This window comes from Carassius auratus, chromosome 30 (assembly GCF_003368295.1).
Source record: "Carassius auratus strain Wakin chromosome 30, ASM336829v1, whole genome shotgun sequence".
NCBI classification, from domain to species: Eukaryota; Metazoa; Chordata; class Actinopteri; order Cypriniformes; family Cyprinidae; genus Carassius; species Carassius auratus.
The window spans coordinates 27,276,421-27,287,779 of NC_039272.1; the positions used below are offsets into that span (position 1 = coordinate 27,276,421).

The 11,359-nt window shown below is 34.7% G+C and overlaps 1 protein-coding gene across 2 annotated transcripts; it reads right to left on the minus strand.

Moving 5' to 3' along the window:
- Window positions 1-407: 407 nt before the first annotated feature.
- On the minus strand, window positions 408-7,477 carry LOC113049843 (annexin A1-like). 2 transcript variants are annotated; one of them, XM_026212510.1, is made up of 13 exons: window positions 7,373-7,477; window positions 7,141-7,215; window positions 6,900-7,011; window positions 6,139-6,233; window positions 5,561-5,674; window positions 5,304-5,394; window positions 5,141-5,220; window positions 4,995-5,051; window positions 1,857-1,950; window positions 1,659-1,754; window positions 1,321-1,379; window positions 1,066-1,188; window positions 408-897 (listed from the first exon to the last, which is right to left on the minus strand). In XM_026212510.1, the coding sequence occupies exons 2-13, from the start codon at window positions 7,192-7,194 to the stop codon at window positions 841-843; spliced, it is 1,032 nt and encodes a 343-aa protein (XP_026068295.1). In that variant the 5' UTR covers window positions 7,195-7,215; window positions 7,373-7,477; the 3' UTR covers window positions 408-840. The 2 variants fall into 2 exon arrangements, with proteins under 2 accessions (XP_026068295.1, XP_026068296.1); XM_026212511.1 differs by having other exon boundaries at window positions 7,141-7,206; window positions 7,373-7,451.
- Window positions 7,478-11,359: the final 3,882 nt, after the last annotated feature.

Consider the following 11,359-nt stretch of genomic DNA (forward strand, 5'->3'; position numbering starts at 1 on the left):
GTACCTGTCTGTAAGACTTGACCAGTCATTTAATGTATTTGCTGCACTCTCCCCCAGTTGCAGTCTAAACCTAGTACAAAACAAAACTTACACTGAAACTTACTAACACTTTATTTTAAGCATCAGTTATCAATTGTTGCTTATTAGCATGCATCTTGGCTGTTTTTAGTACTTTAAGCACATATTAATGTCATATTCTACATTATTTTAAATCCCTTAATCCTTCATCATAAATTTTACCTTACCTAAACTACCTTACTAACTATTAATAAACATCAAATTAGGAGTTTATGGAGGCAAATGGCGTATTTAGTAAATTAATATTGAGAATTGGTCCCCAAAATAAAGTGTGACCAAACTTATATATGAAATTATATTGTTCACTAGAAATAACATTATATATATTCTTTAAACTATACAGATTTAAAGAGTTTATTAGTTGTGGAATTTGTCTCTTTGATTATGAGATCAAACACACAAATATGGTCAAGCCAGTGCTCACAGTTCTCACATACTGTCACATGCTAAAGAAACCAATATGTTCATCACTATGTAAAATGTTGCCACAATTTACATAGCAATTTATTACAATAATAATAATATATAGCTGCCATGTAACTGCAACACTTGAATTACTACTACGACAGTATGCCAAGCTGTAGCTAGGAATATTGTACTGACTATAACATTCACAGTGCATAATTAACCTTTTTCTATATTTAAATGAAACAGTTTTTTTCTTAAGCCAACTAAGGAAGATTGAGTTATAATGGGTAATTAATATAACCATGTAATGAATCTGCAGATATTTTTCACATAATTCAGACATCTAAGAGATGATTACTGAGTGCCACAGAGAGTCAGCAGAATCTTTTCATAATCTCCACTCGTTTCCTTCTGTAAAATCAGAAAAGGGGTAAGTGTAAAGGTGAACTTGACTTGAATTCATTGGAAATTGACTGGATCATGAAAAGCAATCATTTCAATCCATAATGGATGTGAAGCAAATGGGCTCATTTTTTATTTCAGCTAGTTGTTTAGAGCATTTTAAGTGATGAAACTCACCAGAATGGCCTCCTGAAGGGTTTTGCCATACATCCTCTTATATTCTTGAATAATTTTCAGCAGGTCAATTTCTGAACGGCTCACAATGATTCTAGTCAGTGTATCAGTATCGGTTCCTAACCCCTAGAAACCCACATTACAGTTAAATTTGTGCAAAAATGAGAAACAATGAAGACTGAAAATATCATAAGCATATGCAGCACTCACAGTGCACAACTCCATTAAAATTATTTTTTTTTTTTATTGCAACTTTACCTTCATAGCCAGGTAGAGCTTTTCTGCAAAGAGGGCAGGTTTGTTCCAAGCAGACTTCACTAAACATGAAAAATAAGAATGTTGTGAGGTTTGAACGGTCGAAACACAAATGGGAGATATGACTTCATACTGACTGATTTAGTTGCTATTGTATCTTTGTGTGATAAAGGTTTGTGTGATAATCCTGACTGGACCAGCCCTTGACACGCAGAGCTGGAAAAACAAGCTTCCTAACAGCTTTTCGGAGAATAGTCTTTCGATCACTGAAGCCTTTAACATGTCTAGAATCTCTCGCACACACCCACATACACACAGACTAAAATGAAGGCTTTCCCTACCCAGGATCATCACACAGTCTTCAAAGTCTCCATGCAGCTCACTCTCCAGCGCTTTGGCCACACCCTGCTTGCTGTATTTCCCATACAACTGGAAAACTGCAAGCACATTTTTAATAAAACTGTTAGTTTCTAAAAATATAATGTCAACTCTCCGTGAAAAATACATTTGTATTCTGTCATAGGTATTTCTCCACTTACTTTTGCACAACTGAGCTTCACTCCTGGATGTGAGGACATCGATCAGGACAGAGCAAACTGTACCAACCCGATTCTCTCCTGCCTCAAACAGAGCCTGTATAAAGCAGACAGTGAGTGCATTTACATGCACACCAGCATGCTGGCATGTACATAACCTTACATATTGTTATTACAAACTATAATTCATACTTCTGTGATCCATTTTGTTGTATGCATCATTCATGTTGTGAATACTGGTTGTGTGAAGACCACCAAACTGTCCACCAAACAAGAGGACCAATAAGGCACCGCACACAACATACTTTATGTAAACTGGGCAACTTCACCACAGACCCAGACAAGGTGTTGTCCTCCTGTCCCAAAGACAGCACTGTTCATCTTTTTACGTAGACCTGTATTCTGCCTTTGCAATGGTATTGGAAGTCACCAGGGGCCGGTTACATCAGCTGGACGTACCCCTGGTTGTAAGACTAGGCTGAATGCAAAATGTGCTTTCAATCTTGCGTAGCTGTGTGTTTGAGACTTAATCTTACACCTAGTCAAAGGTAGGTGTAAAGTAAAAAGTCATGATTTGTTCAGACATGATTTGTATTTAGTGAATTAATTATGACTGCAGACGTGAACTGTAGCAATGATCAAGATCGGTGTAGTCTACCACAGTGCTGACAGTGCTAAATGACCTTACACAAAATATACTTCTGTATGTAATTATGTTGTAGATTATTACATATGATCTGGGATCATTAGATAAAAACTGTATCATGCATTATCTTGCTTGCAAAGACCAAGATAATATTTCACGTCTGTATCAAACAGAAAAACTTACTGAAATGGATCATGTCTAATGTAATCAGTGTTTCAACCGCAGATCATTAAAATCATCGTGCGGTGACTTTACTTGTTATTATGTCTTGAGCAGATCATTCTTTTTGATTAGGGGAGAACTAAGTTCTTAGGCACCTATTGTATCAGTTGGTTTTTTATTCTTCTTCTTCAACTCTAGGAGTCTGTGGCGGCCCATACAGCAGAACTGCTTGTGGGAAAATTATTTAACTTGGCACACAGATAGAAGACAGTATTTAACTCTTCAGCACCACCAATAGGCCAAATTTACACTCATATTTTTGCTAATAACTTTTTAACCTTGAGGTATTGAAGCAAAATTTCTTCAGATTTTTTGGCTCAAGGCGAGTCGAATGCATACCAAAGTTGTATTTCTAAATGTGAAGGCAATTGTGAATTTTTCAAAACTTTCCAAGTTTCCAAGTTTCTCCAATCTTTTCCAAAATTGCCTCAGTTCATCTTCAGAGCATTCTAGCCAAAAGTATTCAAAAGCTTTTTGATATACCAAACCATTTTGGTAAAGTGCACTAAAGTTTGCAAATTTGATGGAGTTTGTGTGCTATATCGCCACAATGTTTTAGCAGATTCCGACCAAACTTGGTATTTGTTATAACAAGCATGACCTGAGGGCACATACGTAGTTTTGGAAAAGCACCCCTTACTGGTCAAAATATATAGAATTCTGCTTATAACTTTTGAACAGTTTGGTCAAAAATCATTGGTCTTATTAGATTAGAAATGGCATACAGTATCAAATAGTATATAATTTTCCTATGTTGGCCTTTTTGGGCTTCAGCCTTTTTGAATTTTGAAGTAAAATTCTCTACAAATAAACTTCTTTAACAGGAGTCTCCAACTCTGCTCCTGAAGAGCTACCATACTGCAGAGTTCAGCTTAAACCCTAATCCAACACTCCTGGACCAGCTAATCAAGGAGTTCAGGGCTACTACAGACAGGTATGTTGAAGCAGGGTTAGAATTTAAGTCTGCAGGAAGTTAGCTCTTCAGGAGAACCCTGGTCTTTACTGAGTAAATAAAAAAAGCTCCTTAGCTCTTAATTTTACTTATTTTATGGTTGGCCCCTTAATTGCTGCTTGCAGCTATATTTAGTAGTTGTATGCATTGCTGCATGAATGATTTCTCAACTATCACTGCACTACAATGTGTTGGTGTGGTTGGGCATTCCCAACGCTGGGCGTATGCCTTGACATAATTTTAATTTATGCAATAGGTGTAAATATTTATTGGAAAGCTGAACATAGCTGGACGTTAAGATGGACATAGCTAAACCCAGCATAGGGCTTACATCCAACTTTTTTATATCTAGCATGTGCAACTGGACCTATCCTCATGCCCATCCTCTTTGGAACGGCATTACACTAACTGGACCTTACTGTCTTGAGTCTTAGCTCAGAGACAAATTTATCAAGGCTTAATTAGCTAAATACTGGGCTACCTCAGGTTTTTTGGCCCCCTTTTTTCAAAATGCACCTTTTTTAATTGGTCCAATTAAAAAAATAAAATAAAATAAATATATGAAGTCATAGCATCACTGCTAAATTTTGTCCCTGATTAAGTTGTCTAACCTTCCAAATCGCTGCTAAGTTAAGCATTTGGTAAACCAGAACTGCCCACATCTTAACAACCACCCAGTCATAAAGACTCCCACTTTACAACATAAAATAAATAAATAAATAAAATAAACCAGACCCTACCTGTATGAATCATAGACTGCAAAAAAATAGAACAAATTGATCCTGGTTCAGGTTATGATTATCCTTAAGACTACTGCAGGAATAGATTTAGCCTCTCTTTCTCTCTCTCTCTCTCTCTCTCTCTCTCTCTCTCTTCTTCCCATGAAAGCGGGAGTAAGATCATCTGCATCTAGCTATTTTTGGCCATACAAAATAGCTTGTTTTGCTGCTTGATATTATTTTACTGTATTATCTTAATTATGAACACACTGGTTTGTAGTGCAAACAGTTTTAGTGTTTACTCCATGTTTTATTATTCTCGTTATTCACCTATAGTGGCTAATGAACCTGAAGTCTTAACCATAGGCTTACTTCCACATTGAAGAATAAGGTGGATAGCTTCTACAGAACCATAAACGGTCCATGGAGAAAATGAATGGTATAATTCCAGATGTCTACTAACCAATCCAAATTTGAAACAGGTTACTGGAAATGGTTTATACCCAGACAAATCAGCTTATTTAAACACAATAATTAATAACATGAGTTGTGTGTTGTTTAGTTCAGTTGTTACAGTGTTGGAGTAGAATATGCCACAGTACCTTTGCATCACTCTTTGCAAGCCCATCGTCAATATTATTTTCTTCACTCCTGGTAGCCTGTTATAGGAAATATGTTCAGTACACATAAATTATTGAGTTTTCTTGTGGTGTAACAAACATATACTAAACAGAATATTTTTTTGTACCTTGCAAAGGGCAAGCAGGGTAGTCTCAATATCTCCACTAACTTCTCCTTTAATTTGTTCATCCAGCAGCTCTCCATAGACTTTACAACAAAAAGAGCTTAGCAGCTACACGCACATCTGCATTCATGAGTATATATGTATATATTTGGATTTGGGTTGTTACCTTCTTTGAAAGCAGTTTTCATCGCTGTGATCTCCTTGTTTGATCTGGTCCCTAGAATTTCACTTAAGACAGACTCTTTTGTCCCAAGACCCTAATTATAAATTAATTTTTAGTGTTTAAATCTTTAAAAAAATTATTGGATGGTTGTGTAAACTGTCTAACATTTTGAAATATTTGAATATAAACTGTCAAGGTTTAAAACATGCACGCAAACACACACAAAGCAAAAAAAAAAAAAAAAAGATAAAATATTAGACCTTCATGGCTCTTTTCATTTCAAAAGCATCATATTCAGGGGGTGTCATCAGCAAGGCCAGGACCACTTTCTCAAAATCTGACTTCAAAGCCTTTTTCAGAGCATCCGCCAGAGGCTAAGCACAACAATCAAACAAAGAAAATAAAAACAATACATAGTACAAAACACTAGTATACACACACACACACAAAGTTGATTTGCTGTCAGATATTTAGATTTTTTCTTTAATGCATTAGAACAAAACCAAATTTGTGACCTCATGACTTAAGTCTGCCACCTGCTGGTAAAATGTTGTAAATGTAGGCTACATCATGACCTTTGAATGAATTGGCACAAAAATAGTTCAGTCATACTGTAGTTCGTAAAAACTATCACAATTCCTTGGACCATGTTTAATGCAGTGTACATGATGTCACTAATGTTCTTGACTTCATAATTTCTGCTTGCAGCTCACTTTTATGAATAGTCAACTTCTGAACATCCCCTGTCTATGCATCAAATGCCATATTTACATGCAAGGCCACCTTTACACATTTAAATAGGCCAAAGACAAACACTGTTGGATGTAAAAATGCTTACTTTTCCTGTACTCTGCTGATAAGCTTCTTTGATCTGTTGTCTTTGTGCATTGCTTCTCTTTGCCAGCACCTCCACAATAGTGGCTTCATCCACACCTTCGTGAGATGAAAACATTCGTAAGTGAGAGGCTTTTTATGATCAAACTACAGAATACTTCTGGTGGGTTAAAATGAGCCACTGCATCATGCACATATATCGAGGTGCATAAAGAAGTACAACTATTACTGTGTATTGGGGGATATGTATTTAATTTAATACTGAAACATGCATGTGACTAAACAATTTGCTTGTCTCTTTTTTTTAAAGCAACATTTAAATTAACCCACCATTAATTAAAAAACAAAAAAACAAAAACAAATTTGCAATCTGAGCCAAATTCTAGTATTACAGTACTTTTTTTTTTTTTTTTTTTTTCTAAGCCTGTGGTTTTCAGCTATTACATAATGCAGTTCTACTTCTAGGAATGCATTCTAGGAAAGCAGGGGTGTGTCCTAAACATGACAACCCTTGAATAAACACATAACTTATTATATCTTTATATCTATGTCTTTTTCATACTATGCCAAAACACATTAAAAAAGCAGCATCCCTACATTATTTCTAACATTGTTTTCAGGAGCATGAGAGCATTTTACATCTTTAACGTCACATTAATCTTGATTTCTACACTGGTTAATATGTTTCCTTCAACCTTATAAAACAATACTGTTATGTGCATTTCAAAATTAGTAAAACACCCGTATTTACAGCAAAGTATTTACCTTTGGTCTCAATAGCTTTCTTCAATTTTTCAGCATCATTTTGGGCATTAAAGTTTGGATCAGGCTTTACTGTTCCAAAGTATGGCGTCTCCACAGCACTACTTTTAGAACCCTGTGATGAAACATATTACAACACTCACTAAATGCAAACCATGGACTAATTACTAATTTAAGTAGTAATGTTGAGATGCACTTCAATATATTCAAAGCATTGATCATATACTGTATGTTCTAAACTTACCTTGCTGCTGTCATCATCGCTAATTTTGTTGATAAACTTCTTGAAGAATGCCATTCTTTAAAAATTCTGAAAAAGCTATGACAAGTAACAAACAAACAAATACATACACAAATGCTATTTTGTGCTTATGAAACATCATTACTAATGTTTGTAAGTCAATGACTCAGTGTCAAATGTTCTCAATAGAATATGCTATTGATGACAAGAGTAAAACATGTTTATGATATCTCACCTGTTCCCCGTCTGTGAGAGCTGCTCTGAAATGGCTAATTTCAGTAACATAACCAGGTATTTTATTCATTAGACACATGCTGCTGCAAAAAAAAAAAAAAACACCTTTACTGGGTGGAGGAGTTAGACCAGGTTGTTCTGGTTGTACCTGTATTTAGTTATGTGTTTCCTGCTCTCACCTCAAACTGAAGGATTGTTGGTTTGTGCAAGATAAACTGTCAATGAAGCATAACCAAAAGTACATGAAATGGTCCACTAGATTTAGCAAAAGACACATGCTTCTACTTACTCCTGACTAGAGTTTTGTGACAGGACAAACTCTAAAACATAATACAAAAAGTAATGTTGTATAACTGGGTTCTGGGTTTGTGTGGCATGCTTTTGCACAAAAGATACATGCAGAAACGTTTAGAACCAGTTGGGGTGCTTGTTGAGTGATTCATGTGGTACTGTGAGCATTAGAAATCCAGTCTTCACAATGCTCAACTGTCACTAAAGTAAGGAAAGTACTAAAAAAAAACTTTTCTTTTTTTTTTTTGGATTTATTATAAAACACAAAATAAAATAGAAAACAAATGTACTGTAACTGTAGTTCAATAATAAAGCAGTCATGTGGGGTATAAAATACATGCATTGAACACATAACACATACAGTACTGTATGAGAGAGTTTAGATAATTCAGACACAGTTAAAAATACATCTCACTGCATCAACAAAATACAAAAAGCAAGCATTTAGTTTGAAAATGAGAGAAAACTTAGCTAAAAGCTAAATGTTTCACAAGAAAAAAAATGGAATGTATGATAATTATCATGATATCTACAGATTTCTTTAAATATTCATTTATTTATTTAAAAAAAAAGAAAAAAAGTTTACATTAATTATATAGTGTGTAGAGCAACAGAGCACAGAATAATGACTTGATCACACGTTACTGTGTTCTAGGTGTTGGCCCTTGACCCCTGCATGTCCCTGGCTGGCCTGGCAGAGATCCAGGTCACCCGGGTGCCTGGTACTCGAGTCACAGGCCTCGGGGCGTTAGGATTGGCTGACGCGAGTGACCCGTCTTTCTGCAGATGCACGCCACCTCCAGCTGTGCCTCGTTTCATTTTTGGAGATTTTCCAACCTGGTCATGGTTTTGTTTTTTTTAGGAAAGAAGAAACACGGAATAGAATGAAGGGTGCGAGTTTAAACTGAAGCATCCATTTTTCAAGATTTACTGTATTTTTGTATAATTTGCATTTTTTATTTTTTTTTTTACAATTATTCAAACACATATGACATAGAATTACACTACTGTTCATAGTTTAGGGTACAGGCTGCATTTACTACAGTATATATATATATATATATATGTAAACCCAGAAAGAACAAAAAACAGTAATATTGTGTTTTCTATTTATTTTAAAGTGTAATTTATTCAAATGATGACAAAGCTGAATTTCTAGAAGCCATTGCTCCAGTCCTAAATGTCACATGATCCTTCAAAAAAATCATTTTTTGTCATCAGTTAATTTTCTTTTCTTTTAGTATATATATATATATATATATATCAGGTGGGAAATGGGCATTCTGTCTAAAATAATATTTTTTTAGGATTCTTTGAAGAAGTCCAAACGAAAAGTGTTTACTTAAAATACAGATTTGTGTAACAATTTAGATGTCCATGTTTTTGATCATTTTGATGCATCGTTGCTGAATAAAAGTATTTTTTATTTATTTATTTCAAACTTTAACAGTAACAGCGAAAGCTAATCTGATTATGTTACCAATTATACTTATATCAATACTTTCTAATGCAAAGGACGAATTGGTCAGTAACAAAATGCCTATGCAATACAAACCTGCGCTATTTTCTGGAGGAGCACGGGACGCAAGAGAGCGATTTGCAAGAACATCCTCCGGGTCTTCATCCAATATTATCCAGCTGCAGACCCACAGCACCAGTATGGAAAGCCATTTTAGCATTCAATCTATAAACCGTACTAAATTGTTTTCATGGTAGGCCTACTAGTACTTATCTTTTAGATACTAGTGTATTTTCCTAATAGAAAATGTGTAAACCACATAGAAAACAAAACAAAACAAAACAAAAACAATTATTTGTACACAAGCACATAGAATGCATATTTTTGTCTGTTTTGTGTTCCAGGACAGGTTTAGGAACAACTGGACTAATGTGTTTGTTGCTCATTGACTGACCTCTGGTGGTACGATGGAGATAAGACACAACTTTTCTGTTATTTTCCTATTTTTCCTCAAGTAAAAACAATTAATATCATACCTGGGGCCCGTTCTTTGTAAGTCGCTTATTACATCAGAGATCAAATGACACATCCAAGATGATATCATCATGCTAATCATGATCCGGCTAATTGGGTTCTTCGAACACACCTGTTGTGTATGATTAGTATCGCTGGATTGAGTTATCTGAGATAATTGCCCGTTCATGTGTTGACTTAAAAGGGGATATGTATCGATACTCGAAACCATGATCAGCAGTGCAGCGATTGGCTGGTGGCAAGACGGCAATGTAATGACGCCATATAATTTAAAACGACACCTGATGAAAAACTTGACAAATTTCTGGACTTTTATAAGGAAACAGCCAAGCAAACAAAACTACATAAATGTTATAATAGATACATGAAAGAGATAATAGATTCATATTTTTATTTTTTTCATGACAATTATTTAGATTCGCAATTTAGTTGTGCAGTCTTTACATTTTTATTTCAATGTAGAAATTATCTATTAATTTCATTTTATATTTGGACAGATTTGTTACGTGACAGCATTAATGAAAGTTTCTTAAGGGTCAGTATCATGTTATCTGCATCTCCTGCTCTCTTATAATAGCAGTCATCACTCAAAATAATGCACGACTCTATCATCTGTATAGCATGTGTGTAAGACTCTAATACAATTATGAAGTAATACTTTTATGACAAATAAATATTTCAGTGAGTAAAACTGGCTGTGTCTATAGTAGGCTGTTATGGACTACACAGCATTTTTATATTATTTTTAAATAATTTTTTATTATTAAAATTATTATTTTAAATTATTGTCCCTGGATTAGTACGATACTCTTGTAATAAAGTAGCGGTGGTAACAGACATATTTTGAGTATCAGTTCTGGTTGAAAAGAAGCGATTTAATCCTGTTTACATGAAATAAACCTGCTCCCGAGCAGGTTTAAGCTTACGGACCTGTTGCTATGACACTTTTGTAATAACACTATTTCACTAGAATACACAAAACTGAGTATTTAGTAAATATATATTTTTTAAACTTCTTTACACTAGAGACTAACATAAGGATTTGCAAACGTATAGCTCAAAGTTCAAAAGCTGAATGTCGGAATGAAAAAGAAATTACATTAATTGAGTATTACTGCTCACAAAACCCTAATTGGGGGGGGGGGGGGGGGTTGCAAAAATGATTAAATACTTTAAGGTTTAAAGAATACATTTGCAAATCCCTACATTTTTCTCCAGTGTAGAGAGAGGTCTCCTAGAATATGTCTGTATAGAGAGTGTAGTCTCCTAGATATATATTTTTTTCTTAACGAGAAGAATATCATTAAATACTAGACACTATTGGTACTAGTGCAAGTACGGTATCTAATATCTAATAAATAAGAACTAGCATGATTTTGTTGCTTTCTATACAGGTGTGCAAAGACATTTCACACAGGAACAAGTTCTTACGGAATGTCTGAAGACTCCTGCATTTGACTGTTGCCTCTATAGTTTCAGCACCTTGCACCATGAACTGTTTTTAATTAGCAAGGTAATCATTTTAGCCAAGCAAGTACTCAAAAAAATAACAAAATAAAATAAAATAGCCATCACCTTGAGTAAATTCAATATAAATATATGGTCACTGATATAATAATATATCAGGAAAGCCAGCTTATAAATGATGAAATACATTTCAAAAATTTGATTGTGTTAATACTGAGTTTTTCATATTGAGGGTTA